Source organism: Drosophila obscura, unplaced genomic scaffold (assembly GCF_018151105.1).
Source record: "Drosophila obscura isolate BZ-5 IFL unplaced genomic scaffold, ASM1815110v1 contig_179, whole genome shotgun sequence".
Classification (NCBI taxonomy): Eukaryota; Metazoa; Arthropoda; class Insecta; order Diptera; family Drosophilidae; genus Drosophila; species Drosophila obscura.
The window spans coordinates 6,740,742-6,756,044 of NW_024542766.1; the positions used below are offsets into that span (position 1 = coordinate 6,740,742).

Below are 15,303 nucleotides of genomic sequence, written 5' to 3' on the forward strand. Positions count from 1 at the left end.
TACCAATTCGCCTTAATTTACACCGATAGGATACCAGAGTTGATACCGAAATGCAATTCAATCAATATATGGGATTTTGAAAGCGCAGAAAAATCGTTTATAAACCTTTTAATTAACAAACATTAATACAGAAAAAATAATAATCGTAATCAAACAATGAGAAGAAAGATTTAATATCCGCTAAAACCTACATATATAATTATGCTACACTTCATAGCACAATATCCTTTGCAACATTTGATGGATTCGTATTAATATCAACATCAAGCCACTAATTAAATAGCCACCCAAACCCTTCAGTTTCCCATTCAAAAACACAATTAACGCAATAACCTAGACGCTGCTATCCACCGCTTAACCTTCTTAACAGCAGGAATATCCCATTCATTTGTGGCAGACAAAAACCCTCAGGATTCTCCCAATCTCACAATGAAATCCCCGCCAAATCCACTCACGCATATGTATGGACGGGATCCGTGTGCCCCCCAAAAGTCTCGTTTATGAAGTGAAGAAAAACCAGCGCCAAATCCCAAACAGTCCCACGAAAAGTATGCGTCTAATCTATTAAAAAACCCGCACCGAAAAATGGTACAAAAAGGGGATATGAGCATAAGGCCAAGGAAGGGTGGAGATAGACAGCTAGAGACAGGGAAAATGCCAACTTAGTTTCGAGTGATGAATGAATGAGAAGAGCAGAGCAGAGCAGAGAAGCGAGCGAGGAATGCATTTTCCACATTGCCACAGCTTGACAACCGCAAACCGTACACGGGGAGTACGCGGCGGAAGGGGTACAGTGCCACGTGGAAAGAATGAAGCGACCAAACGATGCGAGTTGCAGATATAAATTTCATAAATTAAATAGACATCGTACTCGACCCCCCAAACATCGCATGTATGAAAGCATATTACCGTAAAATTGCTGGCAACCCTTCCAAACAAAAAAAAAAAAAAAACAGAAGGAAACAAAAAAAAAATAATAGAATATAAATATATATCAACACATGGAAAAAAAAAAGAGTAGTACCCCAAAACAGAAAATCTCATTACAATTTCAACGCGATCAGACAAAAGCAGCAGCAGCAGCATCAGAGGTGGAGTCAGAGTTATGGCAGGCAAGAGGGGGGGCGGGGTAAGGGCAGCGAACAGCGGAAACCCTGATGATGAAATGGATTTTTATCCCAAAACAGGACAAGGAAGGCAAATGAAAAAGAGATGGACAGCGAGGGAGAGAGAGAATTAGATAGAGAGGGACTTTGCGTCCCAAAGAATTATGGAAAAAAAACGAAGCAGGATAACCCATAACAAAAAACGTCAACAGTAAGGAAATAGAGCAAGTAGGAGTAGACAAAGGTGATACTCATTAATTATGGTAGTAAGGAGTAAATTGGAGAGAGTTTTGGTTTAAAAAACATAAAAGTTTAAGGATAAAATAGACTACCACAAGGTATGCAATGGAAAGAAGTTTTTTCGTATTATAATTTTGTATTAGTTATAGTATAACTATATATATAAATATATGTAAATGGAAATAAATTAACGGAATAAATATAAATATCAAGTAAACTGTCGAAACATTGCACAAAGTGTATGGGCCTTGCCCTCAACGCTTGCTAAGCACTAGAAACCATCTCTGAACCCAATATATTGGTAAACGGATTTAGAAACCCACGAAAAGTGCCCAAAAGATGTGGAATTTTCTTATGTTATATCATTTATTATGTTCTAAGTGGAACAAAAAAATGGTTTGATAATTTTATTTTTATAAAAAATATTATATATTTAGATAATATTATAATAAAATTATTATATATTATATTATATATTAAATATTATTATATATTATATTATATATTAAATATTATTATATATATATTATATATTAAATATTATTATATTAATATTATATTATAAAAAAATAAAATATAAATAAAAAAAATAAAATATAAAACATTCATCTGACAACTAATCGTTTCTTTTCTACTCTGACATTGGTCTAATATTCACAGCCCCGTGTTATATATAGGGTACGAAAAAAGAATCACAACATCAGCAAAAGTGGAAACGAAACCCATTCCCCGCCTCGCCACCACGTGCTTCAGCCCCGCCTCGTCCGATGTCCGTCACATGGGATGCGATAGAAGGTTGGAGGCAGGATGGTCGTTCGGCGCGTAAAAAATGCAAATCCCAAGTCAAAGCTTAGCGCCGTATCCCCTGCCCAGCTCCGTGTACCGTGGGGCAACCTGGCAACATATACGTGCCCCCCGCCCCGCCTTTGCAAAAACCTCTCTGGCATCAGTCTCCCGTTACTCCCATCAGTCTTCCGTTACTCCCTCTATGAATACGAGTACGATGCGCCCCCCACACACACATTCATATGAGTAATGGTAGCAAAAGCAAAAAGCAAAGCAAAAAAAAATCCCTACGCAGGAATGGAATTTCAAAACGTATGTCCCAGCATAATGCAACAAAATCGGTGGCAGGAGGTCGCCATTTCACTCCACTCTCTGTCCCATAGGTCTGGTCAACAGAGAGAGAGAGAGAGAGAAGGCGAATGAGTGAGAGCGACAGCAAAAGCAAATTCAATAAAAGATGAAAAAATAAAATGCAGGAAAAAAAATAAAACTTTGCTCTGTGGCTGTTGGGGGCTCCATTTTTGTTTTTTTTTTTTTGCTTTTGATTGGAGGGTAGAGTCGGCTTTGGGGGCACATAGAGAGCCATCCCCTGCTCTCTGCGCTGGTTGCATGCCTCTGCTCTTTTTCTCTTCGGATCAATGACGAAAGTGCGTTGAAGTGTAGCGCAAACAATGGCAAAAAGGCATAAGCAAATGGTCCACGAGATGTTACTCCCACCCACTCCACCTCCTACTCCTCCTTCATACACATACATGTATGTTGGAAAAGGGAATAAAAGGAAATCCGCATAGATACGATTTTATTCCATATCCCCATTCGTTTGTTTAGAGGGACGAAGCAGACGCGAAATATTCACATGAATGCATTTGCATGGATGGAAGGAGTGGAATGAGTGTTTTAAAGTGTTTTGAATGCTTAAAAATCACTCAAAAGTGCCGATTTTTATGCAGCTAAAATACAGAGCAAATACGCTTAAAAGATTATGGCAATAAGCAGCCGTGTATCCTTTTATCTTACATCAATATTGACTCTACTTCCTGTTATATTCAATCGCTTCTTCAATCAGACACCTTTAGCACCGCCCAATCCTTCTATTTCTGATTGAAATCTCTCTCTCTCTCGCTTAGCCCTCACGTTTGACATATCCCAATGCCAGCAATTGGTATGGGGGGATTTTCACCTGTCGCCAGACATTAGATGTCGCCTCATCCTGCCCAAAGGCTGTGTTGTTGCTGCAGCACCTGTCAGTTTTCATTGCCACGAAGCGCTGATTAAAAGACGCTTCCGCAGTTTTCCCAAAACAAAAACGCCACGCATCGAGGCGACAGACGCACGACGGCTGCATATCCCCGCCGCAGAGGAAGTTGCGATTCCCTGGAAGGTATATCCCAATCCACAAACACACACGCACACACACACTCAAATAGCCATTAGCCTTCGCGGTGGAGCTGGAGGACATGGCGCTTTGCGATTTGGATTGAAGTCCCCGCCCCAAAGCCTGCAGGGCCCAAGCAAACTTCGCGATGGTGCAGAGGACTGGCAGCCTTCGCGTTGGAGTGCGAGTCCCAAGCAGCCTTCGCGATGGCGTGGAGTGGATGCAAGCCTTCGAGTTGGAGTTCAGGGCAAGCCAAAGGGCCAACTAAACAGACGTCAAAATCATTGCCATTATCCAAAAGGATGGGGGACTATACTGCACTGGACACAAGGAGGCATGGGTCTGCCAGGACACACAATCATCCTAGCAAACAATAGAAAAGACGACCGACCGAACGACCACCATAGCCATAGCCATAGCATTCGCGCGCGCCATCGCATAGCCATCCACTTGGCCAAGTGTGGTGGTCAACAGTCCCGCCTTAACCCGTCAGCCACATGCCTGGCCTGGTCGCGGCAAAAAATACCAGAAAATGGCAAGGCAATGTAGAACGGGCTGTGGGGTGTGGGGGGGAGGCAATGAGGCGCCATGGGATGTGGCAAAAGCGTCGCCGGTTCAAGCTCAAGTAGCTTGTGTGTCTTTTTTTTTTATGTTGCCACCGCCAACGTTTTTGACGTTTTTGTTTCGGGTGGGGGGAAACTTTTGCTCTATTTCCGCCATCGTTTGCCGTCGCGCTGCTTCTGCCCCTGCTGCTGCCACTGCTGCTGCCCCTGCTGCTGTCTGGCTGACGTTTTAGCGCGCGGGTCGTTAGCGGTGTGGCAGGAGGACAGGCAAGGATGTCCCTGTAAGCGAGGTGGAGTCGCCAATGCGGTTGTCAGTTGCTTTATGAGACGCCTCCTCCGTTGCCTCCGCCGCCACCGCCGGCTGCTGCCTGTCGTTCATCCTGTGGGGGTCCCTTTGTGTGTGTCCCGGCATTTTGCATGCAAAGCGAAAATGTTGTCGCTGTTTAATGTCAAACGTTGACTCGCTTTTTTTTTGTTCTTTTCTTTTTTTGGTTTTTGTGTTCAGGTTTCATCGCGCCACCAACCAGCAGCAGCAGCAGCAGCAGCAGCAGCAGCAGGACACATTTTCATGCCCATTGCGTTGGCAGGAAAGCAGGCAGTAGAAAGCATCTGGTGGATTGTCCGCTCTCTTGTCTTGATGGATTTGTCTGGTCTAAGCCTCAATTGGCGGTCACTTGAAGCGTGGGGAAGGAAGTGCTTCAGACAGCAGCGGACGAGCGTGGCGATTGCATTGAATTGCCCACGAAATGATAGCATGAGATTATAGTGAGCACATATAAGCTTCAGATTGAAGCGGATTAAGTGGTTTTTGATAGAGGTTTAAGAGGTTGAAAAGGAAATTGATATTCGAATTCGAATTTTTGCCATATTTTAAATGGTATTTCTTACATTTAATTGACATAGATTATAGCATATTTTATGTCAAGGATATTTATTTCATACGCTTATATTTTTAAGGCGTAAAAAACTTATTGTATTAGTGAAAATTCTTCAAGCTTTAGCCACAGATTAATTTTAGTACTTAGGCGGGCGGGCACTGAGTAAAGATTTAAAACGAATTTCAAAGCATATTTATTGTATTTTTTTAAGCTTCCCAAATACATTCTTTTGATATTTTCTATATTCTATTTCTAGTTTTATTTGGCAACAAGTTTCTTTTCCTTTTTTTCAATCTATATTTCCATAGATTTCGTTTGAGCTCTAGATCGTCTGCATGGCCAATCAAATATTTATAAGAAATACAAAGAAAAACCCAGCTGAAATGTTTTTCTATTTTTTGAATGGAGTGTATGCCTTGTTTTTCTGGTTTATCTGGAAAGCAGGCAGCGGGATTCGCATACAGGATTATGCACGGCCCCCCCGAAAGTCTGAGAGTGAGAGAAAGAGAGATGGAGGAAGGCCGTACAATAGAGAGGCGGGAATAGAATGTTGCCGCGAGCAGAGCACAGCGGAACAGAAAATAAAAAAAAATATATATATAGAGAACAAAAGAATATTCCGCTGTACAAATGACAAGCTCAAATGGCTACAAAAATTGGATTTTGTTTTTGTTTGCGCAATCATATTATATTTATGCATTCCACTGGGTGGTTTGTGTTGCATGCCCCTCGCTTTATTTTGCTAGATGCTTTTTGCTATTTCCTTTTCTCTTTCTGGTTGCATTTCCCGTCTTTGTAGTTCTATACAGCTTTCTAATATATTGTTTTCACTAGGATCTTTGTTAAAAATGTTCAGGGAAATGAATAGACACATTGAATTCATATAAATCTGTTAAATTTGTTAAAAATAGGAGTTGGCCGCGATTAGTGGAAATCCGTAATGGTTCAATATAACAGTGTAGTCGTAGATTTGTACTGAATAAGCTGTTTGATTTTGACTGAATGATGGATGTGGAAACAAAATATTGGCACAGCGAATATATTTTGAAATCGCTCCATAAAGCCCATTTCTCTCTTCTTTTTATCATCTCAGCTCACCCGCTACCAGCTATCATTTTGTTGCGCACTAGCTACAATCTTTTCATAACTTTCTCTTTCCAACTAACTCTACCGATGCCTTAATCTTTTTTTCTTTCTTCAAACCCCCACGTGCTTAGCCCCCTTGTGTATGCTATGATTTTGTTTTTCCCCCTCTCGTAACTGGACATTTTCTAACCACCATTTCGCCCGCCTAATGCTCTCATTTTGGGTTAATCAAGGCTACAGATTTTAATTCTCTATCCACAGATTTTATTTTTTTTTTTGGGGTTTTTATTTCCTTAATGAGAGTGTCGTCGTCGTTTGTTTGCGATTTCATTTGGTTTATTTACTCTCTGGGTATACCCCTCACCAACCCGCCAACCTTCCCGCTACCCACCCACTCATTTGCTTGCATATTTTTCGACAACGGGACATTTGGTTTGGGCTTCGGGTTTGGGCTGCGTTTCTGCTTTTGGTTTGTGCCGTGCCGTTAAAATGTTTTAATATGTAAGTAATATGTAGATATATATCATCCCATATATGATATATACGGAGCATGAAGAGGTGTACACATATCAACGCCATGACGGCCCAACCCCAATGCAGCATAAAAAAATAAATTCAACTTTTATTATTACTTTTTTTTTCAGCGGACACGTGCATGTGTGTTTGTGCGTGTGTGTGTCTACGCTTGTGTTACGCCCTTTTTTCGGACAGTGCATTTTTAATATAATTTTTACAACCCCATTCTCCATCTCCATATTGTTACCCTCTCCTCCTCCTCCTCCTCCTCCTCCACTTTCCCACATTCCCCGTTTACCATTTGCCTTCCATTTACTCTCCATCCAATTTTTTTCAGATTTCTCGTTTTTTTAATATTTTTTTTTGCCTACATTTTTTTTTTTGTCCCCTGCTCCACCCTATCACCGCCCCCTGTGCAACCTTGTTTGCAGTGGGCGTGTGTATATACATTTTTCACTGTTTCTCATATATATATTTTTTCTGTTTCTGTATTTTTGTATTCTTTTTTTTTTTTGTATTTTTTGTTGTCCGTATCCGGAGATTCCTTTTTGGGGTTGGTCTCCGCCCATTGGCAAGTGTCCGGTTTGCAGGTGGCCCGTGGACTGTTGCTGGCGTTGCCGTTGCATATGCGAATTGTGTTTTATCTGCAAAGCTTTTTTTTGTCCCTTTTTTTTCTGCTTTTATTTGTATTTTTTCTGTTTAATTTTTAAAAAGGGGAGTGGAAGTGGAGTGCTGTGTGTGACAGTGGAGGTTGGAGGGTGAAGTACGTAATAAGCAGGCGACGTTGTCACGCATAGCGTCCGCCAAAGGGAGCAGGAGGATATGGTAGGGGGAGGTGTAGGAACGGGATCCCGGCGATATTCCATAAAGACTGGGGCATTGGGAGGATATTCCATATATGTTGAACGGGTGTGGTACAGAATGGGGATAAGGGGTATATCCCATATAAAGTGCGGACAGGGGGGAACATCCCATATCCCATATATAGAATGGCTGAGGGGCGTACGGGGGTCATGGAAGGTGTTTTTTTTTACAGTAAACAGAACCGGAACAACAACAAAAAAAAACCATATATTTTTTCTGCCCGTAAGCAAAAAAGTATTTTAAATGAATTTTTATATACCGTACTACCGGTTGGGGGGCTGTATTGTTTTTTAGTGTATTTTAATTAATTAAAAATATAAATTAAAAATTGCATAATATTTTAATTGAAAATGGGGAATGGGCAATGTGGTGGGCTGAGGAAGGAATTAAAACAAGAGCAGATGGAAATGGAAGCAGCAGCTGAGTGCAGAGAGGGAGAGAGAGAGAGAGAGAGAGAGTTGGAGAAAAGAGGAGTGGGAAAGTGGGAGATTATATCTGAGAGAGCTCTGGCGAGACGGTTAATCTTTTTTGTGATTTGGAAGAGGGGTTAAAATAAATTAAGAACTGACTAAAAGAATGACCCTTAACACTTTGTATAACCCTTTAAAGGAATGTTGGGCATTCATCCTTAGGATGAAAAGTCTTCAGATTGGAATAAAATAAATGTACATAAATATTTTTTCTACGGGAAACAAAATCTTCCAGGTGTAGAAAGCCCTCCAGAACTTGTTTATTTATATGAACTTTGACTCAAAAACATATCAGCATCTGCAGGCAAAAAATTTCAAGACTTCTCTGCAAACAAAATTTTCAAAATCTCCAGCATAAGTCCCTCAATGATTAAATCCATCTTCATCCCAAAAAACCACTCAAAAAAACGAGACAAATCAGCAGCATTCTTGCTTTTTAATAATCACAAAACTTACAAAATAAAACCTTATAGTAAAAACCTTAAAATGTAACCTCATATCACACAGACAGCTTTAACCTTCGATTCAGTAACCCACAACGTAACCCAAACCCCACTGTAACCTTCGGGGAGGATGAGCTCTTCGCTTTTAGCCAGGTCTCACCACAAAGTAGGGCTGCTGTTCGCTGGGACAAACGATGCTCTCGAATAGCCCTGGAATGGTGAAGGGACGCGGCTTGCGATCATCGGGCAGCAGCATGCTGTTCCACAGCATATTCGAGATGATGGCATGCCCCCGCTGACTGAAATGGAAGCAATCGTGCGAGAAGAAACGCCAATCGGTGTGGCCATTCTGCAGCCTTGGCGCTGTGACATTTGCCAGCATCGGATGCGCCACAATGGCAAAGTCCTCGCGTTGAAACTCGGGCAGGCGGGCAACATCCAGATCCACCTGTTGCCAGCGTCGTACGGTGTCCATGCGTTGACTGAGCTGCGTGCGATTCAAACGATCATTTAACAGACAGTGGCAGCCCACGCGATGCACCACAAAGCACTGGAAGGGTATCTCCCTCATGGTCGTCAGGGTGAGGTGTATATTCGGCACCACAATCAGATTGATCAGCAAACGGGGCACATTATCTCTGAGCAGTCGAAAGGCCTGTCTCAGATCCCTGGCATGTTGATCGAGCAACGCCTGCGGCTCATCCCAGTGGCACAGATCCGAGCAAATGTCATTATTACCGACATAAACTGTCAGCAGCTTCCAGTGTCGCTTCATATCCACATGCGGATCACGACGCAGCAGATCGATGAGTACCCTGGCCTGAAATGGCAAATCCCTCGACATGACCATCGGCTCGGCAATGTTGAAGCGTGAATTGGGATGATTAACCACCAGAGTATTGGTCACCGAAAAGCCATACAATTTCGGATTAAATATCTTTAGGATATTCGGTAGCGTCAAGTAGCGACGCCAGTTCTCCAAACCGCCACCGGAAAAACTCAATGCACGAAATTCATTGATCATATCGATGGCATTATTCGATAGTATGCCATTGCCCGCCGATAGCGAGTCCCCAAAGGCGGCTATAATATCAATATCCCCGGGCCGTAATCTCTCCACCGATGTGGGTGGTTTCTCCGATCTGGTATTGTTCATGGGACACGGAAATGGTTTCCTCTTCGAGATGGGTATTTGTATCTTGCCCTCGCGCATATTTCGATTCTTTAGATCTTCGATATTTCGCAGTGCAAAATTTAACATAACTCGTCGCGTGCCCAAGAATAATTGTCGCAGATCTCTGTCGATTACGGTGTATTGTTGTATGCCATTCTCCAGTTTTCTTGGATCGTAGCTCTGCGCATGAACTCCTATATCCGCTAGGAGTTGATCGGAGCGATTCTGGCGTCGAATGCGTCGACTGTTTGTTGCTGAAATTGGACTCATCAAAAGCAATAATGAGAACAACCACAAACAGCTGGCGATATTGGACATGTTGATGGGAATCTTTTAGAGGATTTTTGCAGGATTTTTAATTATTTAAGGTGCACTTTTATGTGGGTACCGTATGGATTTTTTTGGATAGAACTTTGTTCATTGTCTTTTAACGGAAAAACTCTGGGATTTGGTAGTTCGTTGTTCGTTGTGGCTCGTATTTGGGTAGAGTCTTTAAATTAAACTTCAGCTCATTATCCATTAACTTTAAGAACTTCAAACTTTTGTTTTAGATGGAAATCGTCTCGTAGGTTGTAGATAGAACTTCACTCATGATAATCCACTGTGCGAATTTTAAGTTTACTTTTTTTTCATTCGAAATTAGTTCATTATAATCCACTTTGGGCACTCTTTGACTTTTATTCGCATTTTATTGCCTCAGAAGAAATTTAAAAAATGTCTGTCATAATGCACTCTAAAATGTATTATTTTTAGTAGCCTCAAACACTTTCCACAGAATACAAAGAATTCCCTGAAAATACAATTACTTTTATCTTATCTTTTGGGTTCTCTTTAGGTATTAATTGAAGACGTTGAATTTTTCAGTTTTATTCCGCATCCCACACGATGGACTTCTGAACGCGTTCTCATCAGCAAAGCGTATGCGTCGAGCGTTTTTGTACACCGCATAAATTGTTTCTGAACATCGGAACCAGACTCCACTCCAAAAAAAAAAAATAACTTCACTCAGACAAAGAGCGAGGTACAGAGAGCGTACAGGCTCAGAACTTGACTTAAAAGCGTTGACCGAGACATTAACAATCATCAAGCAACAACAACAACACCAACAAATGACAGAGTAGCCGCCTGATAGCAGCACACACACACACAATGTGCCCTCTGGGGTTCAAAGATAAAACCACAGAAAACCTCCGAAAAAAAATACAGTTTACTAAACAGAAAAATAATTACCTTGGTGGCAGGCAGGCAGGCAGAGGAAAAAAACATTGGATGCTACTGCCACCACAACATGACAACGTACACTTATTATTTCTATATAAAACAATAAATATAAATAAATTGGAGCTCTACCTACTAAAAGGCAAAGCGCACGCATGCGCAGTGGCGTAGACTTTGGAGCTTCCAAAAAAAGACTCATCCCCAAATGGGGGGTTTTTATCCCCATTTAGGTGGGTTATTGGGTCAAACAAATTTTGGGTTGTTGGTCGTGTGTTTGATCCATAAACAGAGCGCATTAAAAGGGGTCACCCAAATGATCTTTGAGAACTCGGGGAAAATCTCTTTTGAGATGTGATTCCCACTAAGAGTCAGGAATGAGTCAAAATTACAATTAATTTCCATCGTTAATTTAGTTTGTAGATCTTTGACTCTGAATAAAGTGCAGAATTAAGTACTTTAAGAGCTTTAAATCATGAATGAAGTTTTAATCGTATGATTGATGTATACGAAATAATCTTTTAGAGAATTTGTCCAGTAAGTTCTATTCCATATAAACATCATATATTATGGCTCACAGTACAAACATACACCCCTTTTTCCTACTCTCCCACGCCACTGTTTCCATTTCTACCCCTTATTCCATATTCAAGAGTAAAAAAATCTTTAAATATTAAATTTAATTTCATTAAATGCTATATTTAATTTCTTTAAATTTTAAAGTTAAGTTCTTTTAATTTAAAATTTAATGAAATTAAATTTAGAGTTAATTTGGTTAATGAAATTAAATTTTAAATTAAGGTTTTTAAAATTTTAAGTTTTATATTTAAGTTCTTTAATTTTTAAATTTTAATTCTTTAAGTCTTAAATTTAAATTCTTTATGTTTTAAATTTAAATTCTTTAAGTTTTATATATAAATTCATTAAGTGTTAAATTTAAATTCTTTAAGTTTTAAATCCCAAGATTACACGTTTTTTACCCCTTTTTCTATTAACCACACCTCTGCATCTCTGTCCGCCTTAGACCTCATCTCCATTCAAGCCAAAAAAAAAAAAATTCAATTTTTAAACATCAACAAAAAAAAACCTGCCAAATATTTGCACACATTTGTGGCTTTTGCTTTGACTAAAGTTTTCTAATGTAATTGTTGCTCACTCGTACTCATAGCTTGAAATGTGAATAGCTAATTGTTTGCTTAGATCTTTCAAGAGAGATAGATACACTCTTGAGAGATACACTTGAGACTGGTGACTGACTGTATCCGTTTTTGGCTCGAACTTGGTAGCGGTTATTGCCCGAGAAGATAATTGAAATAAAATATTATAAAGTAAAGTGATCTATAAATATATGACTCAGCGGCGGGGCTCTTGTTTTTTCTTTTTTTTCGAGGCGTGTCATATGAAGGCTGTAGTAAATATACCCTGCGGCTGCTGCGACTCCTCATCAGTGAAGCAGAGGGGCCCGTGAGCGTGATGGAATTTCGAGTTTATGGAATCGGCGCGACTTCCGCTTGTCCCCAGTCCCCAAGTCCCCATGGGTAACGGGTTCTGGATAGCGCGTTGTCTGCTGCCTTTTATTGTTGGGGCAGATCAAGTGCTGCAGAGAGTCTGGGGCGTTTTTGTATTTATTGTAATGAGACCCTCCACAGGGCATGGGACACGAATGGAAAGAGCTACGCAATGGAAAAACACTCATTGGCAGGTCCACAGAGTTGTGCGTCATGAAAGAGGCTCTTAAATTACAAATAAGCTGATTGAAAATGTCTCCTTCCATTATATCAATCTTAATTATAAAGATAATGAAAGGCTCTGTCATAAATTGTGTATTATATGCCATCAGAGCAGGTAATGCTTTTAATTGAAATATCATCTTTTATGCTTCAATGTTTATTCACGAAATATTCTGTTTTATCTGGAGTTTGATCATCTTCCAAGAATTTGATCCCCTGAACCACAGGTACAGTCGGGCCTCTCTATAGTTTTGCTTCCGCTACATAAAAAACAAAGCGACACAAACACTCAACGAAGCAAAGTACTTCTACTCGTAGCTCTATTGTTAGTATTTACACGAGTTCTGTGTTTGTTTTATATAATTTACGAGAGTAAATTTACACACACGTCTAAGGTACAAGTACTTGTCCTAACTCAAGTGATTGTATAACTAAAACCGCTTTTCTTAGAGAGGAAATAATGGTCGTCACTAGAGTGTTAAAGTGTTCTAAAAAAATAAAGCAAAGAGCGACCGTAACTAAGAAATTAGGGATGGAAAGAATATCAATAAATATGTTTCGAATATACGATATTATACGATAAATAATAAAAACTAATCATGAATATACTTGGAACAATTATTCACTAAAATTTCGATGTACTTATAAAAATAACAATTACATGTTTAAATAAATACACTACAAATAAGTACATGGTTAGTTTAGTACATTAAAATTACCAATTTTGTACGATAAATAATAAAAATATATACATACAATGATCCCATTACCATCAAAATTGGTAAATAATAAAATATATTAATAATATATTAAAACATCGAAATTTGAATATTAAAAATATCAATGTTTTGTTTAATTAATAAATGATAAGAAATATATACAAAAAATAGTCGAAACTATAATAATTCATTATAATTATTATTATATATTATTATATTATATTATGTTATTATATTATTATATTATATTATACAACTAAGAGCAGATATATAATTGTTTGCATTCATTTTTGAGGAAAGGATTCCAAGGGAAATAAAATGCAAGTCTTTAGCAGTCAGTCAGTCAGTTCCACAGGCATTAAAAGACAAAGACGCACGCCGAAGAAATACAGGAAATTTAGTCAGTCACAAGCTATTCCAATTAAGACACAATTATTATAAAAAGGCTGCAACCTTTTGCTACGAAATCAAGTCATTATATAAAGAATTCTATGAATTGGTTTAAAGCACACACACACACATGTTCTTAAACGTTCTTTAAAATTGAAATCAATATTCGAGTAAATTACTCTCTAGCAACGAACTTAGTATAGAAATGCAATAGCAATTAACACACACAATATCTGAGTGGAAAACTTGACAGAGAACTTTTATGGCATGGCAATAATTTGTATGCGAAATGCCCTTTTATACGACTCTATCGAGTCAAGTGGATTTTTATGCATAAATTAAATGAGCGATTATGGGTCAAAGTTCTGTAATTTAAGAATATTAATATCACACATGTGAGAGTCAGGCGGGAATGAATAATTTAATCGCAGCGGTGTTCTGATCTATAAACATTCCTCTAGTTTTTCCTCCTTTCGACAGTCCGTCCAGTGCGACTGTCAAATGAGTCTCAATTAAATAAATGCCACTGCTCTGGATGCAGTTTATGTCTGTCTGCGGTGTCGATCAAAATGCAGCAGTTTCATTTCACTTAAACCTTAATTGAGGGATCATTAAGAGGATTGCCACTGTTGATGCGTTGCTGTTGCTATTATTAAAGCTGCAACACTTTTGGCAGAGCAACATTGTTGCAGAGCTTTTGGTTGTTAAGGCACGAAAGCTCAAGCTTGATTTGATTGTATTTTAATGCTAATTGCGGCAATTAGCAAGCAAGCTTGTTATCTGGCGGATCGTCAGGTTCTCGTGGGTGGGCTCCATATTTATCCAAGAAATCAACACCATTTTGGGGCAGATTTTGCTCTGATTTAAGAGAGTTTTTGGGTGTAAGCTTTAAAGAGAGGCTTGAGGCAAAATTTTTCGGCAAGCGTGAGAAAAGCTTGAAAATGTTGCCAGATCGCTTGAAGAGCGCGAAAATATTAATTTTAAATTATTTTAAAAAAATTCATATTGTTTTAAATAGGAAAACAAATTTGAATTATTTTATATAGGAAAATATTTTTAATTCTCTCTTATAAAGAAATTGTTTTAATTGATTTAATGGGTTTTAAAATTTAAAGTGCTTTGATAAATTACATAAATGAGTTTTTAATATTTTTATATTCGTGAAAATTACTTGAAGTTCAGATTACAAGTTTTCCATTTAATTTCTCTATTTCTTTAATATATTTCTTTATTTAAATTTAAAAGCTGCCTAGTTTATTCCATCATAAACCTAGCCTATTGAACATTCAAAATATCCACACTAATCCACACAATTTGCCAATCCGTTTGGAATAAAAAAAACCTTGAACTATAACTAACATCCTCCACAAATGGCAACAATTATACAGAAATTATTCCACAAAAATTTCCAAACCAAAACAAGCGCATTAGTTATTGTTCAAAGCCTGTAAAAAACGTTGCACTACGAGTATTACAAATTTATTTACCCAATTCGGCTTTTAATTGCAGTTTAATTATTGAAATGTTGCGATTTATCAGCGGAGGGAAAACAAGAACGGGAAAGCGTGTTAGAGACAGAGAGACAAGTAACGAAGGAGGGACAGAGAAGAAAAACGTGTCAGTTGGGGGAAAATGGCTTGTAATTTATATATATTTTTACGATTTAATCGACAATTGATGGAAGATAAGGCACTGGGCGTAGTCATAATAAAAATAAAATAATTGTATTTATTTTCCACACATTTTTT

General features: G+C 38.8%; 2 protein-coding genes across 2 annotated transcripts in view; both read right to left on the bottom strand.

The window, feature by feature from the left end:
• The window catches only part of LOC111076301 (neuroguidin), a 58,116-nt gene that overhangs the window by 14,819 nt on the left and 27,994 nt on the right, over positions 1-15,303 (bottom strand). The window lies entirely within an intron of this gene.
• LOC111076294 (phospholipase B1, membrane-associated) lies at positions 8,183-9,882 on the bottom strand. The gene has a single exon (XM_022370038.2). It carries the CDS (start codon positions 9,817-9,819, stop codon positions 8,473-8,475), a length of 1,347 nt encoding a protein of 448 aa, XP_022225730.2. The 5' UTR covers positions 9,820-9,882; the 3' UTR covers positions 8,183-8,472.

Coding starts and splice junctions, on each gene's coding strand:
- LOC111076294 (XM_022370038.2), bottom strand. CDS start 9,819: ATGTCCAATATCGCCAGCTGTTTGTGGTTGTTCTCATTATTGCTTTTG.